At 35.0% G+C, this 21,342-nt stretch overlaps 1 protein-coding gene across 1 annotated transcript in view; it reads right to left on the bottom strand.

The window, feature by feature from the left end:
• Window positions 1–707: 707 nt before the first annotated feature.
• LOC144342154 (putative protein-lysine deacylase ABHD14B) overlaps window positions 708–21,342 on the bottom strand; it is a 30,492-nt gene continuing 9,857 nt past the window's right edge. The window contains exons 3-4 of the mRNA XM_085497251.1: window positions 5,275–5,501; window positions 708–3,078 (exon numbers count right to left, since the gene is read on the bottom strand). Of these exons, the coding sequence (XP_085353377.1) occupies window positions 2,893–3,078; window positions 5,275–5,501 (413 nt within the window). The 3' untranslated portion in view covers window positions 708–2,892. The remainder of the gene's footprint in view (window positions 3,079–5,274; window positions 5,502–21,342) is intronic.

The following is a 21,342-nucleotide window of genomic DNA, read 5'->3' as shown; positions in this document are numbered from 1 at the left end:
TTTAATAATTGATCAGATTATTTTGGAAAAAAACTTTCCGAAAATCATTGTGCCTTTGTGATCGAAGGTGGCAATTTATGGACTTAATACTGGTACACGGCGCGTGTTGGGATTTCTTTGTTTTGCATTATACATTTGTGCCAGAAAAATTGAAACATTTGTCATTGATATTGTGATGTAATTCATAGAAGAGCAAAAAGTATACATGTATGAATGACAGATGTACAGTTCATAATGGATCATGAACAATGGAGATCATTTCCTCTCAAATCAAGCTGCTGCAAACCCATAGAGTTCCCATCTTTTTTTATATCAGCATTAAGGTCACTACATAACACCATGGAGGTATAAACAGAAGGACCTTCTAACACTAAAGTAGATGTGTCTATGAATATTACCACAGTGATTGTATGCCACAATAACAAATGTGAAATAGACAAACTATTAAAAGATTACTAATATGATGAGAATATGGATCAGACATTGGAGAATAAAGTGTCAGCAAATTAAATTTTAAAGAAAACATGCAACATCACTATTGACTTAGCTCAGCTGTTTTTATATAGTGCTTTTTTTAAAAAGAAAATTGATGTTTTGCATAATTTGACATGGTTATTAGTATTCCAACAATGATCTCACTAAACTGAATTTGAAACAATTTTCAGAACTACAAACACTCACAGGAACAACAAGAGTTCAACAACTGCTAAATTAAAGATTTTTTTAATAATATAATCCCACGATCAAAATACATTAAGATTCCAAAATCAAAAACTAGCACAATATGCACCCAATTGCTGGTTTCAAGTTAAACCCCACTCCAATACTGTAATAGAACAGCATCATATTTTTGATATACAATCTGGACAATATATAGGAACTGAATATACATTATATCCAATTTATTATAGTGCATACTCCCCCCCCCCCGATGTGTTAGTCACAAATCTATGATCACCCATAACAAATCATTGAAATAAAGAAAAAAAAAGTTGATAGGATCATTGGAATATTTTACTTTTACACACATGACATACAATGTAACAATGAACACCTAGTCCAGTCTTTTTATGTCAGCCATGCAATGTTACAATGAACACCAGCCCTACCAAACAAGTATGTCATTTTATCAAGCATCTGTGAAACAGTAAAATTTCAAAAGTGATAATTTTCCTTCAAATAACCAAGAATATACATAAAGACAATTTGAAAATGAAAAACTGTTTGTCTAGAAAAGATTTTAAAATTGTATCTCAAAAACAGTATCACAAACATGAATAATTTCAATGGTTTTCCACATGCAGAAAAGTACAATTATCGGTATAGTATTTATTCATAGACTGTGCATGAAAAAGAAGAAAAATTTAGAGTTCAAAGTCAAGCCTGCAAACTATCCCAATAATGATTCACAAATAATTCATACAATCTAAGCGTTATTTTCGGCTTAGTCTTTTCCACGAAATGAAATGAAACAAAATAAAACGAAACGAAACGAAACGAAACGAAACGAAACGAAACCCTAACCCTAACCCTAACCTTAGATTTTGAACGACCTCAAACATCGTCACGTTCGTATTTCACAGTGTGAAATTTTCTCAGATATTATTGGGCCAATGAAAAAAAAAATGCGAGTTAGGGTTAGGGTTTGGGTTTCATTTCGTTTTGTTTCGTTTCGTGGAAAAGACTAAGCCGTTATTTTCTCAGTCAGCTGTCCAAGTTTCCATTAATTGCGAGTACTCTGTGAAACATCCCTCTTAATTTATGCATTTTATATTAAACCTGATTCACAAACACAGAATTCATGATATTAACTCAACACTGGTGAGTAATCAACTTATTTACATGCAAGGTTGAGTTTCGCACAGTTTGGCTAGTTGAGATTTTACTAGGATTTGATTCTCAATATTATATTTTTTGACAATAAAGGCTGAATACTTTTCCTTTTGGGACATCAGGACTAATTATTCTTTATCATTACATAACATGTGCTTTGCTAGAGAATCACAGTTGTACATTAAATATGTAAAGCAAAATTTGCATAGTAACTATTGTCTAACAAGACTGCTGTAGACAAATAAACAAAGCTGCCTTCTGCCAATAGAGCCCTTCCCTGCAATAAAAAAATTCCTAGTCATGATGAAACAATAAAATCAACATAGATAAACATATTTTGTCAGGGTTACTAATTAATACATAACAATAACAGTTCTCATTAAAGCATTTTAATAGCAGCATAGAGGTTAAACATAAAGTGTAAATAAATAAATACAAAGAGGTGTGAGGAAAGTTTATTTTATGACCAATACTTTCAGTTTAGAAATTTAACAGAAAAATGTACACACAAAAAAAACTGGGTCACAAGACAAACTTCTCAAAAATAAATGAGTATTTCACCTATAACAATTACTACATCATAAATAGAAATGATGTGTCATCAAGTCATATGTTGGATTTTCTGTTTGACATTCGAAGATGTTCTTATCAGTATCCAATGTGAAGCATTTTTCATTAACATACATTGTAGCAAAACCAGAATGTTGAATTGTTTCATGTAGAGCCATTAGGTTCCATCCTTTTAATGTATCAGATGAATTTATACATTGTTATTGTGTCCAAGCCAACATTGCAAACCCAAAGTAAAAGTGGAACTGAAATGCATTATGGGATTTATTGTAGTCTAGTCAAATCATAACTTAGTCTATTGCAGCACAACATGTGAGGCTGATCAGTAAACTGACGATTTTTGGTAAAATTACTTAAAATTAAAAGTACTGTCAAATAAGTTTTGCCAGTTATCTAACTTTAACACAATTCACTGGTAAATTATTGATTACTTAAATAATCCTTTCGAATTAATTGATTATTATTACTTTCACAAACCTAGTATCTCATTTACTGGGGAATATTTGTGAGAAAGTTGTACATTAAATTATGCCACTTTGTGGACTTCTCTAAGTACGCTGGATGACCAGCGCCCTCTATGACACATACCCGACTATCGGGTATATTTCTAAGAATCTTCATAGATGTTTCACCAAGTGACTGATCATTTTCTCCATACACAATAAGAGTTGGAACCTGTATCAAAATAAAAAAAGAGAAATGGATTAATCCATGAAGTCAGTTATAATTGGGAAGTATTTATTTCTATAACGGTTAGTTTTATTCAGTTTTATTTATAACAAATTAGTGCTGGTAGTGTAGAAGGGGGAATATTATATTCACTTGGTTTAATTATAGTGGATTTGATGTACATGTATGTGTATGACAAGCTATTCAGTATACACACATATCAGTACATCACAGGTTATCAAGAATGACAATATGCATGTCTACCAGTGTCCATATAACCATAGTTATTTCTACTCTGATAATCAAAAACATGCTTAAAGTGCCTGTGAAATGGCTGCTATTTTCACGCCTAAAATTATCAATTGATACATAAATATTATTAATTTCTATGTTTCTAGGCATGAATTATTTTTTTTAAGTGAAAAAATGTGTTTTAAACTCAGTCTATGGCAACTTTATTTTTGTGTATTTTAAAACGAGGCTCCTCATTAGCTTCTCATTTGCAGACAGAAATTCCCCTTGTGACGTCAGAAGGGGAAGTCGCATGGCAGCTTGCATTGCCGATACGTGTAAATAAGGCAAATTTCTTGTGCAGTTTTCTCGTCTTTGACTATATTGTCACTTATGTACTTGTTCGTCGAGGAAGAATGGACCATAATGAACACATAGTATCAATTTTTGTTGCATGGGGTTGAGTTAGATGTGAAATATGTCCGTTCTGGTGTAGCTGGTCACCGTGATCGTCACCGACGCACGTTTGTACACTGTCGCTGGACAAAATAGAATTTGACGTCAGAATTATCTCGTTATATAGCAGGTTACTAGATACGTCACTACACTGTTTTATTTCATCGATCGTCTGAGTAAAACTTTCAAAATTAAAATAAAAGAGAACATATTTTGACATTCTAAACATTAGACTATTATAGTGATCACTATAAAATAATTAAAAAAACGACAAATCACAGTTACTAAATAAATGACAGCCGCGTGGAAATAAATCAACATTTTGTTGAAATAGGTGAACGCGTCGGGTCACGGCGAGGGCAAGTGTGTTAAAAGCGGCGTTTAATTGGATAACAAAAATAATCAAGATCGACACAAATACAGATAAATTCAGAGTGGATTCGAGTTAGCTTGATCCATGGCGTGATTGTCATAATTATAACATCATATTAAAACTTTATTTGGTGGAAACACATTGACCAAGCCCGGATTCTTATTTCATAAATTATTACGCAGACGAGGACAGTTGAATGAATCTAAGGTTAAGTGATGTCGCACCTTTGGATCGATTAGAAACGTGTGAATGCATACACTATGGCTATACGTTTCACTGCAACTGTCCACAACACAACTTCTAAAAACTCTCTCTCTCAAAAAAAAATAAAATAGACAAAAAAAAAGAAAAGAAAAAACGCTGACCAAAAAATGTATATCGTATAAAAGTATACTGAACGACCAGTGTTATTACGGCTCAGAGGTATGACTTCCTCTCACATTTTGTCATTTGGTGGTGCACTTTCGGCGGGAGACGGAAATCCGGAAACAGTCAACCGTTTCAGGATAGGTGGGGCGTGGCTACAACACGAGAAATATTCCAAATTTACTTGGATACGAATAATCATTTTCAGCAAAAAAATCAATAACTACCCTTTTCAGTGGGACACAGATCTAAAATGGGAAACGTGAGGGTGGGCATTGCACAGGCACTTTAATATAATTCTTAGTAAATACAGTCTTTGATGATAAAAAAAGAACACAAGAATTAACACGTTTTAAAAGAATTTTTCAGTGCAGTTTTGACAGCAATAAATTCTCATATCATACAAATAAAACTGCACAATCCACACATAAACCAGTTCTACATTTTGAATAAAATCACAAAACATAATGCGATATTTATACTAAATTTATAAAAAAAATTGGCGCAGACGTGGTTGACAAACAGTTCATGATACGTTCAAATGTTGTTTTTTGTATGAAATTTAAATAAAATCAGTTTAATCATGGACGGATGGACAGTCCACAAAACAGAAATCTCCATTTTGGACTATGTTCGACAGTGAAAAACAAAATTATAATAACTGAATTGCAACAATGTTATTTTTCCCACTTTCCATCGTGTCTGTTTTACTAAGTAAATGTTTGCATCATCAACAAAACTAATGGACATGTAATACCCCCGGTATTAAACTTTACCTCAATTTTGGCAAACTGCTCTGGAGTAAACAGATCTATTCCAGTAGGTGCAACTGGTACATATCCACGGAATACTTCCGGGTGCTTCATCAGCAATGGCAAGGCAAATGTACCACTCATCGATGGCGACACAATCACAGAATGCTCTAGCTTCAAAGCTTTGATAAAATTCAGCAAGAATTCTCCTTTATCAACTGTCAGTTTCACATCTTTTGATAAACCAAGACCTGGAAATTTGAAATCACAGCGTTAATTATATTCAGGAAATGAGATTATTAAAACATTCACCAGAATAATTGGATTACAACTGCTATACATTTGCAATCTAAGTCCCATACCCCCAGAAAACCCCCAGAAAAATGATTTTTTTCTGGCCGATGCACATGTCAGTTTAAATCAAAGAAAGCTTAGAAAGAACTCCCGTGTGCTGTGAGTATTAAAGACACATTAAAAATTAATTAAAAATTACTTGTACTTGAGATATTGATGGAAAAACTGAAAACTAATTGTGTAAAACGGGTAACTAATATGAACAGAACAAAAAAATTATGAATTATTATGCTAATTAGAGAATTAATATGAACAAATTTTAACCCAAAATTAATCAGGACTGTCTATTGTCCTAGAGCATTTATCTACCAAATTTTATTCAAATGTGATGATCAGTAAACAAGATATCAATGTTAATTAATTATGTTAATGAGGTGATTAATAAGCATAAATATTTACCAAAAACTAATTGGGTCTCTGCATAGTTCTAGATTCATTGAAATGTAATGATGAGTACTCTTTAAAAGTTTCATTAAAATCCAATTCGTGGTTCTTTATATATCAGTTGAACATTCATAGAAACAATTAACTACCGGTAATAATGCAAATTAGATAATTAATATCCACAATTATTTACCCTAAAACTAATCAGGTCTCTGCATAGTCCTAGAAGATCTATGTAGCAAGTCTCATTGAAATATGATGATTAGTACTTGAGATATCAGGCAAAAAGCTGAAAATTTACTAATTATGCTAATACGGTAATTAATATGCACAAATATACCCAAAAACTAATCAGGGGTCTGCACAGTCCTTAAGTAACTATGTACCAAGTGTCATTGAAATGTGATTACTACTTGAAATATCAAAAGCTGAAAATTAATTTATTATGCAAATTAGGTAATTAATATCTACTGATATTACCCTAAAAACTATCAGGTCTGTGCAGTGTCCTATGACATCTATGTACCAAGTTCCATTGAAATGTGATGATTACTACTTGAAATATCAAAAGATGAAAATTAATCAATTAATTATACAAATTAGGTAATTAATATCTACTGATATTACCCTAAAAACTATCAGGTTTGTGCAGTGTCCTATGACATCTATGTACCAAGTTCCATTGAAATGTGATGATTACTACTTGAAATATCAAAAGATGAAAATTAATCAATTAATTATACAAATTAGGTAATTAATATCTACTGATATTACCCTAAAAACTATCAGGTTTGTGCAGTGTCCTATGACATCTATGTACCAAGTTTTATTGAAATGTGATGATTAGTACTTGAGATATCAGTGGAAAAGCCGAAAATTGATTAACCGCTATGCAAATTAGGTAATTAATATTGCACAGATTTTTACCCAAAACTAATCAAATCTGTGTATTAGTTTGGAGCATCTATGTTCCAAGTTTCATCAAAATCCAATGAGTGGTTCTTTAGATATCAGTGGAACAGCTAAAAATCAGTTAATTATCATGCAAATTAAGTAATTAATATGCATGGATTTTTACCAAAACCTAATCAAATCTGCGCATTGGCCCAGAGCATCTATGCACAAAGTTTCATCAAAAAACAATGTATGATTCTTGAGATATCGATGGAAAACACACACACACACACACACACACACACACACACACACACACACACACACACACACACACACACACACACACACACACACACACACACACACACACACACACACAGTGGGGCACACTATAAACTGCAAAGACTCCCTTTTTGTGCTTCGCACACAGGAGTCAAAAAGGCTGTGAGAATGAAATAACAAATGGTCAAAAAAAAAAAGAAATGACTTAAGACAAATCGGATCAAAAAAAAAATTACATACATGTCTGTGTGCACAAATATCTGGTTCCAAAATGACAGAAAATACTTAATTTTAATAGTCGCTTAAGGTAGTAAGATTATTATTTGTGTTGAAAATTACGATTTTCACATTTATTTATTAATTGATGAAATGCACTATAAACTTTCATATGATAAAGTCAACATAACATAGAATGTCATGTAAGTTGGTTAAAATGTATATTTTCTGAAGAGAAGCAAGGCAGCCTCAGTAGTGTTTTCCAAAATCAACAACACATGTTTAATCTGTGTGCCTATAAGTTTCAAAGATAAACTCAAGACAAAGCAATGTTAGGATGTGTTATCAGTAGCTATCTGACACACAATGAGTGTTTCCAAACATTCAAGTAGTTTGTCTCCGCCCCTGTTTGTTTCACAGATTAGTCATTTGCATATGAATGTGTCAGACACAAGGTCACACAGCCACTGAAAAAAATCATTGATTTTGGTGTTTTCATATGCCGAATTTATCCAATTATAGCTATCCCATTCCTTTATTTTTTTGGTTTCTAATAGCCTTACACATTTGGATGCCCCTACACATGGTAAAACAGACCTTGATGGGAAAACAAATTGATTGTGCCGATAAACAAGCTTGAAAATCTTTGCTGTTACTTCATGGACGTTTTCTAGGAGTTTATGTTTTTCAAAATACAAGGTCTTTAACAAAAAATAACATATACTTATTGTCGTCGGATTAACACCAAATTTTCACAGCTTTAAGGTGACAATGAATGGAACTTGAATGTGTCCAGACAAACTATTTCATCGATTATTTACCAACGAGTTGTGGTTTGAGTTGGGGGCAATGTGACTAAAACAGTAATTGAAATTCAACACACTATTTTTTAAAACGCATTGCTCGAATAAAACTGACCAGACACATTCAATTTACCAGACTATTGAACAACTAGGAAAAGTGAAAAAATACTTCTTATCGCCAGCATATATGCGTAATTATTTTTTTTACAGAAAAAGTAATTTTTCACTTTTGATTGAGTAATCATAGAATGCAGATACGGGCATGCAAAATACACTTGTGAAAAGCTTGAAGTCTGGCAATTCTAAAAATATATACTTTCCCGGGTCTATTTGTAGTCATTTAGTCACAATTAAAAGATGAAAACAAGTATGCAAATAATAGTCCCGCTACCTTAATTAGATTGTCAATCAAATGCATGTGAATAATTGTAACATGAAGTATATATAAAGTTTAAGATCAGTTAAGGCATGACAGAGACAAGAAGATAAAGATCAAAAATAAAGTAACTGAAAATACAATAAAAGTTTCAATAATAATAAAATGAGATAACTGAGAAAGGTAATAGAAATTATTTTGTTTAAATCCCATGGAAGGCTGAGTGAATATTCATTAAAAATATTTATGTTCACATCTATAAATGACATTCATATTCATAAAATCTCAATTTGTATTCGTAAAATCTCCATTTGTATTTGTGAATTCTTGATTCGTACTCGTAATACAAATTTTCAATTGGTTTTGTGAAATTTGCTATATTTGTAAAATCTTTATTTGTATTCATGAATCATCTGTTTGAAATTTGTAAAAAAAATGACAAGTGAGCATAGAAGGCATTATTTTGTTAGAATTATATAATTGTAAAATCTCAATCTCGTCATATTAAAGCGGAGGGGTTGTCGCGAGCGTGTCCTTGAAACTTCAGTTCCAAGTGGCGTATACAACAGATTGTTTATTTACATCAAAACATGTGTTCCGTGTAGTAGTAAAATAAAAACAACCGTTATTCAGCCATCTTGGATCTGATTATGAAACACACTGATATGTATAATGTATGTGTAAAAATCAAATCAATATTGTACATAAATTGTGGAAATATAGCAGTAAGGCCAAAAAGTAAGATGGCTGTCAATCGGCCATCCTTGACCAGATTTTGAAACAAATTGGAATGAACATGCATCCTAACATGTATAAAGTACATGTATGTGCCAAATTTGAATGAAAACTGACAGAGCACGTCCAAGATACCACATAAAAAAACAAAAAACAAGATGCCTGCCAGTCGACCATCTTTGATCCAATTGCGAAATAAATCGCCATTGACATGTATCCTAACATGTATAATCTATGTACCAAGTTCGAATGACAACTGACAAAGCATGTCCAAAATACAACATTTTCAGAAAACAAGATGGCTGCCAGTCGGCCATTTTGAATCGAATCGCTAAACCACTGCATGTGCATATGTCCCACATAAGATACTAGGCACATGCAAAGAATGAACAGAATTGGTCCACAGGATTCTGAAATATGACTGGACAGACTGACGCACGGACACACAGGTGGACGGACGGACGGACGGACAGACTCAGGAACTCACGAATGGTCAGGGACATGTATCCTAACATGTATAATATATGTACTAAATTTAAATGAAAACTGACAAAGCATGTTCAAAATACAACATTTTCAAAAAACAAGATGGCTGCCAGTCGGTCGTTTTGAATCGAATTGCTAAACCACTGCATGTGCATACAGTACAGTTCTCGCGGAATCTTTGGCTTCACTTCAGCATCAGCTTCGCTTCAATTCAGCATCGCATCATCATGGCATTGTTATGGCTTCAGCGTCGCTTCAATGTCGCAACATAAAAAGTTGAGGCGGTCATCGCTTTGCTTCATTGCGGCCTCATTATGGCGACAATGTGGCATCAGCATCGCTTCATCAAACAAAGAAGTACAGAACTCATTTCGCCCAACCTCTCGCCCGCTTCCGTTTTTTAATCGCTCGCTTTTGCGACCGCTTGTTGAATTTCCGCTTTATTTTTGACTGTGCAAAAATTCAGACTACTAACAATTTTCTGGTTTTCATAGATCAAGTTTAGTAACCGTGCATAGATGTTGAACAACCATCAAAAGTTCAAATACTTTTTGTTTTAACTATCTATGCACGCAATCTGACCCTTTGACCTAGATTTGGCTGGGATTGACTATTTTATTTTAAACAACTTATTCTGAGGTGACGCACTGCTACAAAATGTATTTCAACAGAAGTATGACATGGTTGTCTGGGTTTCTTTTCCTGACTGTGTTGAGTTTACAATTTGTATAATTATTGTTATTTCCCCAAGGAGAAGACAAGCCGAAGGACCATGAAGCTAAAAAGCTAAAGTGAAAGAAAATATTTCTAAGGCTAAAATAAAGCCTAATATCTCTTAGTGTATTTGTCAATTTTGCATATATTTAGTATGACAATATGTTTGTAAATATCTGGAAAAATCTCGTCTTTCTACCGACCGTGTACCAATAATTTGTTTGGAATATCACCATTGGTTTCTCCAACGGTCCCGACATCAGTCATTCAACACAATCAGCATTTATTCATCGTAATTCATGGGGATCATGTCCCGTAATTTGCGGGCTATAAAACCAAATAATTAAACAAGTACTATTTATTATATTTTTGTTTTACCTTGCAAAACTACAACACGGCATACAGTTGTCGCGGTGAAACAGTCGCCTTGAAATCGATGGAACTTCAATTACGCATTTCTGACCTTGAAATAAAATTTTAAAAAATCGAAGAGCATCGAGGGATACATTATTAACCAGTCTTACCAATCGCTAGCTTTATTTTATTCAAATCCATAAAATTCACGAGTTTTTCAACATTTGTTGGCAACTTCCGTGCTAAAAATGGTTGAAAATGTGGGTGTGGTTCTCTCGCAAAGTTGATAATACGGACAAATATGGTTCTGTGACCCAGGTTGTGTGCTCCGATCAGGTGACTCTCGGCCAATCAATGATGTAGTAACATGTTGTTGTATTTGACGCTAATTTAAGGGTCGTCGTACCATCCAATCTCCTGCGTCGATTCACATAGTTTGTTTGTGCTGTGACAGGCTTCACAATTATTCACTAAAAAACATCGGTATATTTTGACAAACGGCCAAGATTTGACCTCAGTTCAAAAAAATTAAAAAAAAACTGGGCTGAGATACAAATCAGTTTTGCAAGTTGGGAAATAAGGTAAACCAGATTGGGGTCGATGATACATGTATTCAGTATCAAATGACTTCCGTGTGTATCCTGAGTTTCAAATTGTTCATCGACTGGGCACCACTGGACACGTTTTTTTCTGAAGCCCAATAAATTAATTCTGCATGTCAAGTGCTATTCAATTTTTTACAGGGCATGTGGCTCGTCTTTATTCACAAATATTTTTTGTGAGAATACTTTTAAAGTACGTATAGGTCGAGCTTAGGTCACTGATCGTGACTAAATTTTAAAAATTGGATGTAAAATTTTACCAGACCGACTCCACCACAACCATCCAATCATAGTTAGAAATGTACGCACTTGTTTTGGAACTTTGTACCAAGATGGCAGGCGACAACGCCGACGCACCAGGCGGTGTACGTGTGTTTTGCATGTATTAGTAGTCCGAGCATGGGATTGGACTCTGCTAAAACTAAACCAAACACAGAATCAAAAAAAGCTTAGAAAGAACTCCCGTGTGCTGAGAGTTTTGGAGACACATTAAAAATTAATTCAAAATTACTTATACTTGAGATATTGACGGAATAGCTGAAAACTAATTATGCAAATAAGGTAACTAATATGAACAGATTTAAGTGTAAAACTAATAAGGTCTGCACAATGTACCAAGTTTCATTGAAATGTGATTAGAACCAAAAAAATATTAGTTATTATGCTAATTAGAGAATTAATATGAACAGATTTTAACCCAAAATTAATCAGGCTGTCTATTGTCCTAGAGCATTTATGGACCAAGTTTTATTCAAATGTGATGATCAATACTTGAGATATCAGTATTAATTATGTTAATTAGGTGATTTTAACCCAAAATTAATCAGGCTGTCTATTGTCCTAGAGCATTTATGGACCAAGTTTTATTCAAATGTGATGATCAATACTTGAGATATCAGTATTAATTATGTTAATTAGGTGATTAAGAAGCATACATATTTACCAAAACTAATATGGTGCAAAGTTTTAGGTTCATTGAAATGTGATGGGTACTCTTTAAAAGTTTCATTGAAATCCAATGAGTGGTTTTTAGACATCAGTGCAACAGCCATAGAACAGCAAAAAATTAACTAATTATGCAAATTAGGTAATTAATAGGCACAATTATTTATCCCAAAATTAATCAGGTTTCTGCATAGTCCTAGAATATCTATGTCGCAAGTCTCATTGAAATGTGATGATTAGTACTTGAGATATCAGGTGAAAAGCTGAAAATTAACTAATTATGCTAAAAAGATGATTAATATGCACAAATATTTACCCAAAAACTAATTAGGTCTCTGCACAGTCCTCAAGTAACTATGTACCAAGTTTCATTGAAACATGATCATTACTACTCGAAATATCAAAAGCTGAAAATTAATTAATTATGCAAATTAGGTAATTAATATGTACTGATATTACCCTAAAAACTATCAGGTCTGTGCAGTGTCATACGACACCTATGTACCAAGTTTTATTGAAATGTTATAATTAGTACTTGAGATATCAGTGGAAAAGCCGAAAATTGATTAATCATTATGTAAATTAGATAATTAACAATATTAACAGATTTTTACCCAAAACTAATCAAATCTGCGCATTAGTTCAGAGCATCCATGTGCTAAGTTTCATTGAAATCCAATGAGTGGTTTATCAAAAATCAGTGGAACAGTCATAGAACAGCTTAAAATCAGTTAATTATCATGCAAATTAGGTAATTAATATTCATAGATTTTTACCCAAAACTAATCAAATCTGCGCATTAGTTCAGAGCATCCATGTGCCACATTTCATCAAAATCCAATGAGTGGTTCTTTAGATATCAGTGGAACAGTCTTGGAACAGCTAAAAATCAGTTAAGTATCATGCAAATTAGGTAATTAATATTCATAGATTTTTACCAAAACCTAATCAACTCTGCGCATTATCCCAGAGCCTCTATGTACCAAGTTTTACCAAAATTTGATTAGTGGTTCTTGAGATAATGGTGGAACAAAAAAAGTGACATACATACATACATACATACATACATACATACATACATACATTTCTAATTTTTATTCGCAGGTATAAAAAAGATATTTACATTTCTGTTATTACATAACTAAAAAAGATAAAAATATAGGTTTACATGAAAACCAAGATATCAAATTCGAATAAATACGACGAGTAAGTATTGTTCAGGTAGGTAGTAAAGATACTATTTAAGTATTAATCGTTATAAATAATACAGCTCTCATTGTTATTAACAAATACGATGATGATAATGTTCATAAGGGTGTTATTTCAAATAATCCGCGTAGACGAGTATATCTTCTGCAATGGATGCCAGCGCATTGTTGTTACACCACCGATACTTGAACTGGTCAACGGTATGGTTGAGATAGTGGTAGTTGTACTCTGTGTTAATTCTCCATTTTAGTCTCGCCTTAAAGGCTTGAGTGACGTCCGTTTTCGGTAGTCCTTTCATTTTCTTTACCCGTGTCACGTGGATAGCTGCTTTCAATGAGACGAGTATGTAGCATAGTAATCTATGGTTCTGTGTTATGCTCTTGCCTCTAGTGGCGCCTAGTAGATACTGTGATAGTGGTATTCTTTCTCCGTCAAATAGATTTTGTATGATGCTGTTGAACAATTTGAAGAGTGGTTCAAGTCTTGTACACTCTACAAAAATATGGACGAGATCGTCTTTATCCTGGCAAAATGGACAGTTATCTGTTTGTTGTAAACCAGACTTAACCAGAAAACCTCCAGTAGGGTATGCCCCATGAAGAAGTCGCCACTGTAAATCTCCATCTTTTTTCGTTAGCGGTGCAATGTAGCAATCTTGAAATATTGGTTTGTCGGGGTCAAGAGATAACAGATCACACCAAAGTGTGCCTGGGTGGGTGGGATCTTTTATCAGTTTTCGGGTATAGATTAGAAATTTATAAATTGTGCCCTTTTCTAATTTATACAGTGGACAGTTTATTAATATGTCATTATCGTCATCTCTATAGATTAATTCAAGAGAATATGTGGTAGTCGTGACATTCGTATTTGGCGCATTGTTAGTTTTTTGTAATATTTCTTTAAATTGAGCTGGGATTGCTTTGTGTATTACATTCAATGCGATATTAAGAACACGTTTGGAGTACATATTAATATGAGGATGGAGCAGTTCAGCTGAGCGCCATTCATTACCATCGATGAGATCACCAATTTTTGTGAAGCCGGCCTCGATAAAGTGTGTGAGATTCAATGGCGTTTTATGTAGATGGTGTAGGATTAGTTTATTGTGAAACAACGGTTCTTGACATAGATTATGCATATTAGATGGCGTATCTTTACGAATATATGTGACTGACCGCCAGGTTTTTAGTAAGTTACGATAGAAATCAGGCATATTATAATGTTGTGGGAATTCAGTAATAAACAATTGTTTGTCATATTTCAGGTGTTGGAACTTTCTAAGAAAGAAGTCAGTAAACATGAAACAAGGGTGACCTGAGCTGAAGTAAAGATATCGCTGTATAAATTGCAGACGGTATGAAGTAATGCGCGTTGGTAGATGCGTCAGTCCTTGTCCACCCTCATTTATTGGTAAGTAGACAACTTCTGCATTTACCCAGTGTTTACCTTGCCAAAAAAAGTCAAGGAGCTTTCGTTGGACAGACTCAACAATATGTGTGGGCGGGCACAGACATATCAACCCATGAAGCAATTTGGATACTACAAGGTTATTAATTACAATAGCACGCCCTCTATAGGACATGACAGGTGCATATTTGCTCCACTGACCTAGCTTTACCTCAACTTTTTCTAAGATACCGGACCAGTTTTTATCCACGAACGTGGGATTATTTCCGATATAGATACCAAGGATTTTCAACCCGTTATTGTTCCAACCTATATTAAGTGGTTTGTCAGTTCTAGTTTTCCATGCACCAACCCATAAGCCCTGCGATTTACCATAGTTGATGCGCGAGTTGCTAGCTTTCTCGTAAATTGAAAGCCACTCCTGCAGTTTGGCAAAATCGGAGTTTTCGGTGATGAAAAAACTGATATCATCAGCATATGCAGTTTGGTTTACTTTTTGTTCAGGCATGTTATCAATTATGATACCGCGAATGCCGCTTTGGGTACGAATTTTGTGCAGGAGCGGCTCGATAGCAATACTGTACAATTGTCCTGACAGTGAACATCCCTGTCGGATACCACGCATAAACTGCACGGGACTGGTCAAAGAGTCATTTATGCGAACAAGACTTTGTGTGTCGGTGTATAAAAGTCGTATATACTTAATCAGCTCTGGGCCAAACCCAAATGCTTTTAAGGTTTCTAAAAGGTATCCGTGGTGCACCCGATCAAAAGCTTTTTCTTGATCGAGGGATACAATACCCAATGTTATATTTAGTTCATTACCATATGTAACGACGTCTCTGACGAGGTGTATATTGTCGTATATCTGTCGACCAGGAATGGAATAACTTTGATCAGAATGAATAATATCACCTAAGACGGTTTTTAAACGGAGGGATAGTGCCTTTGTTAAGATCTTATAATCAGCGCACATCAAGCTCACTGGTCGCCAATTTTTTAAAAGATTGGTGTTCCCTTTCTTTGGTAGAAGCGTTATGACCGCTCGCCTACAAGAAATAGGAAGCTGATTAACCTCGATCGAAGCTTCAAATACCTGGTGAAGATCAGTGCCCAAAATGGGCCAAAAGTGTTTGTAATATTCAACGGGCAGACCATCTATTCCCGGAGTTTTGTTGCTAGAGATTAATTTCATTGCATTTGTCAGTTCCTCGTGAGTGATAGGTGCGTCACAATTTTCACGCTTGATACTGTTCAGTTGGGGTAGATCCGCCAAGATTACATTTTGGCACTCTGGTGAGACATTGTCTGGAGAGAAAAGATCGCTGTAGAAGTCCCATGCTAGTTTTCGCATTCCACTTTGTAGTTCAGTAACTTCGCCGTTCGGTTGTTTTAGCTGCGACATCATTTTCCTATTTCCTTTGTATTTCTCAAGATCAAAGAAAAACGATGTTGGGGCGTCGTTTTCATTTAACATTTTATAGCGTGATCTAATAGCGGCTCCTTTAGATTCTGTCATCATTAATTTTTCAAGAAGTGACTTTGTTTCGTCCAGCTTGTTGCTAAGTGCAGGATTGTTAGCTATTTCCTGTTCAATAGATTTAATTTCATCATTTAATTTGATTTTATTCTGTTTGTATGTATTTGCAAGTCTAGCAGAGTATTGTTTAGTCAGCTGTTGAATTTTAAGTTTACCAATGTCCCACCATACAGATAGAGACTCAAAGCGAGCTTTTTCTCGACGCCATTTTAACCAGTACTCATTTATTATATTACAGTATTCTTGATCCTGGAGGAGGCTGAGATTGAGATGCCATACAGGATTCCGAGTACTCGTGTGATTAAAAGATACAAGTATTTTAACAGGACAGTGATCAGACATATTACAGTGTGGTTGAATTGATGATGATTTGACTCTTGATACAATAGATTTCGAGATATAAAATGTATCAATCCGCGATTTACTCTCATGCCTTGACCACGTGAATTGTTTAGCGGTAGCATGAAGAGTACGCCATGCGTCTGCGAGCTTGAAACGACGGATAATGTGTTGCAAAGATGTTGAAGAGTGAGCATGTGGTTCAGAGCTGTCAGCTCTGTCTACATTAGCATTGAGAGTACAGTTAAAGTCCCCTCCCATTATAATGGGGTCATTATTCAATCTATTAATGAGACTTTTTACGTGTTGAAAAAATTCTACACGTTCTGGGCCATTGGTGGGTGCATAAACATTTATTAAATGAACCGGGAGACCGTTGATATCAACATGAACATGCAATAGTCGTCCTGTGATCACATTGTCAACATTTAAAATAGTGAAATTTCTGTTTGGGTTTAATAATATTGCCACCCCAGCTGAGTGTGTGTTTTCGTGACTAAAAATAATCGGTCCTCTCCAGACAACTTGCCAAGTAGATTCATCGGATTGGATGGTGTGTGTTTCTTGTAGAAAATAAAATGAACTAGGATGATTAATTTTGAGAAACTCGAAAAGTTGGTATCGTTTAAATGCGTCACGACATCCATGGACGTTCCATGTCAGCGCAGATACATCAGCCATGTACGAAACAGAGAACAAGACCAGGAAAAACCAATTCAATATCTTGTACACTTGTTACACACTCAGGCATAACATAGAATAGTTGAAACCCAACTATGAGAACCAGTTTCAAGTTTGATTTTAAAATATTAAACAATGCCTGATATAGGAAAAACACAGATAACGACGTTGTTGTCATGGTGACAATAGCTTGTACACTTGTTACACATTCAGGTGTAACATGGAATGGTTGAAACCCAACTATGAGAACCAGTTTCAAGTTTGATTTTAAAATATTAAAAGATACGTTATATAGACATAGCCCAGATAACGACGTTGTTGCCATGGTGAACATGGTTTGTACACTTGTTACACATTCAGGTGTAACATGGAATAGTTGAAACCCAACTATGAGAACCAGTTTCAAGTTTGATTTTAAAATATTAAACAGTGCCTGATATAGGAAAAACACAGATAACGACGTTGTTGTCATGGTGACAATAGCTTGTACACTTGTTACACATTCAGGTGTAACATGGAATAGTTGAAACCCAACTATGAGAACCAGTTTCAAGTTTGATTTTAAAATATTAAAAAATACGTTATATAGACACAGCCCAGATAACGACGTTGTTGCCATGGTGAACATGGTTTGTACACTTGTTACACACTCAGGTGTAACATAGAATAGTTGAAACCCAACTATGAGAACCAGTTTCAATTTTGATTTTAAAATATTAAAAGATGCGTGAGATAGACACAGCCCAGATAACGACGTTGTTGCCATGGTGAACATGGTTTGTACACTTGTTACACACTCGGGTGTAACATAGGAGAGTTGAAATTCAACTATGAGAACCAGTTTCAATTTTGATTTTAAAATATTAAACGATGCGTGATATAGACACAGCCCAGATAACGACGTTGCTGTCATGGTGACAATAGCTTGTACACTCGTTACACACTCAGGTGTAACATAGAATAGTTGAAAGTCAGCTGTGAAACCAAAAACTGTGTATATAGTATTAAGCAATGAGCAATGTAAAAAATTGCCACAGAGTACAAACATTGCTGCTACGGTGATAGTTGACACACCAGTTACAATCTTTGATGTAACATAAAAGAGTTGAACATCAACTCCGGAATTAATTTCCAGGCATGGTTTTACATTATTAAACCATGAACAGAGTAGACAATACCCGAAGAGCTCGGACGTTGTTGCTATGGTGAACATAGCTGGCAAAATTATCATACAAATAACGGAGGATAGTTGAATATCGACTGCAAGAGCAATCTGCATGTTTGATTTTATAATATCAACGACTGAGCAGTACAAATTATACCCAAGAAGCATTGTTGCCATAGTGACCATACCTGAAAGACTAGTAGCAGAGCAGAGTTTCATTTCAACTGTGAAAACACTCCCCAAAATCGATTTGATGATTGTGACAAATAAGGATATTAAATAGCACAATGTAGGCAAGAAGACAGATGTTAAAATCTGACAAGCAATGACTATGAAGAACATATATCCAGTTATTGGAACAATAAATAATATAATAAAACTAAGACTCATATATGGATGAATATGAGAACAACAAATAGACCATTGATACGTCACAAGTGGAGAATCCATTATTATAGTTGATACAATTACTGTTTATCTCTTTTTGACCTTCTACTACAGGTAGTAGAAATACCACGCTTTTTATCGAGGATTTCATTGCTCCGTTTGTTTTCAACTGGTGTTCTTGTGATCCCAATATTTTTAGCGATTCTGCAGGATAGTCGTTGGATGCGGACCTTTTCCTTGGAAGGCAGGTCATTGTTTTTGCGGAAATCAGTTAGCGATCTTATTAGTAAGCGGAGGTCAGGACAAAACTGGCTTGCTTGTTCCATAAGATGTTTTGAGTTGTAGGACTCGTCTAGAAATTTCTGCAAAGAGTCATGTGGAAGTAGAGAAACTTCTAAATCAGCTGCACTCTCCTCCTGGAGAAATTGGGACACATCTGACACGTCAGAAGCGACAGACTCCACATCGTCCATGTCGTGAAAGGGAAAGGATGATGAGGTCTGCTTCCTGTCAAAGACATCAATGGGCGTTGCAGTGACAGCAGCGTAAGAGAGAGGAGAAGCGGAGAGGGTTTGTACCTCTGCCGCACCAGTGGTAGTTGTTGAGCCGTTTGGTTCAGATTCAGTTGAGCGAGTGGTTGTGTCAATTGTTTCAGTGGAATGCGGGTCTGTTTGAATGAGTGACGGTGTGGGTGTATTGTCATTGACACACTCATTTTGAGAGGCATCATTTGCATTAGAAAGGACTGAACGCGTGGCAGATTGTTTGTTTTGAGCTGGTTCAGATGACGTTGTGTCGATCGCTTCGTTCATATTTGTGTCTTTACTTATATTAACGTTTTGTATGGTATCGATTGTGTTGTTTTCACTATCTGTAACATTATCGATTTGCATATCATTTGGGGGAGTGCTATCGTCATGGTTTGGGTTTTGATTTACGTTATTATCGTTTTGAATACCAGTTTGTGGGTTTGTATTGTTAGTGACTGCGGGTGTAGGTACAGGTGTTATAGTCTGAATACAGTTACGTTGAGTGTGGCCTTTTTTGTGGCATTTATAACAAATAATTTCGTCCGTTGACAAATAAATACGATAAGTACGCTCCTCAAAAACGATATTAAGAACACCTTCTAGTTTATCCTGATCGCACAGCATGTATACTTGTCTGCGAAAACTTTTAACATGTCTCAAATTGGGACTTTTGCAGCCTAGTGGGATTGTATTTATTTTGCTCACTACTTTACCATACCGTAAAAGTTGTTCTTGTAGTAGGTAATCGGGTATAAACGGGGGTACACCAGATAGCACGACTTTCGTTGCGGGTTTCACGAGTGGTTGTACAGTAATAAATGTGTGCTCAATTCCACACCCAGATGCACACACAGATTCGGCAGACTCAAGTGAATTAAAGAAAACAATTACGCTGCCATTAGCACGAGAAGCTGCAACAATTTTTTCCGGACCACAAAGCTGTGAGAAAGCCTCAACATATTTTTCAATTTTAACGCCATCCAGTGACATGCATTTAACTCCATGTTTTCGTGTCAACCCGGCAAAGGGGTTGACACGTGTACTCGTCATGGAGGCGGCCATCTTGGCAGGCCTCTTGACGAGTAACACAAACAGAGAAAACTAAAACAACTGAGAACAAGGCAGATTTTTGCCAAAACAACCAAGAGAAGCACCAACCAAAAACGGGAAGGTTACAAAAAAGGTGCAGTGAAATAAAGTGTAATAACTGACCTATAAAAGGATGAAAAATCGATTTACCAGGAGAGCGACGTGAAGGCGTGTGTATGCTCATTTACATACATACATACATACATACAGACAGACAGACATTCAGACAGGGTAACTGCAAAGACTTCCTTTTGTGCTTCGCACACGGGAGTCAAAAATACCACCGAAATGAGAAATCTGAATCTGTTCTCTTACCAGCAAATAAAATGAACGAAAATAAGGTAATTTTATAACAAGAACTGTTTCATTTCATATAGCAAATTGCGTTGTATCCGAACGAAGATTGCATTGTGTGATTTAAATTTATCATAATTTTCCTTGCAGTCAATATGACACTCGTCACCTTGCAGATTGCAATGTACTTGTAGTTTTTGGTACCCAATACTCGCAACATTAAATAATTAAACAAGATATATTTTTAAAATGTCATTTTACTCTTGGTCATATTATTTTATTCCCCTTACCGCTTTGAATTTA

Source organism: Saccoglossus kowalevskii, chromosome 3, assembly GCF_978046115.1.
Source record: "Saccoglossus kowalevskii chromosome 3, keSacKowa6.1, whole genome shotgun sequence".
Lineage (NCBI taxonomy): Eukaryota > Metazoa > Hemichordata > Enteropneusta > Harrimaniidae > Saccoglossus > Saccoglossus kowalevskii.
This window is presented reverse-complemented; position numbering and strand designations above follow the sequence as displayed.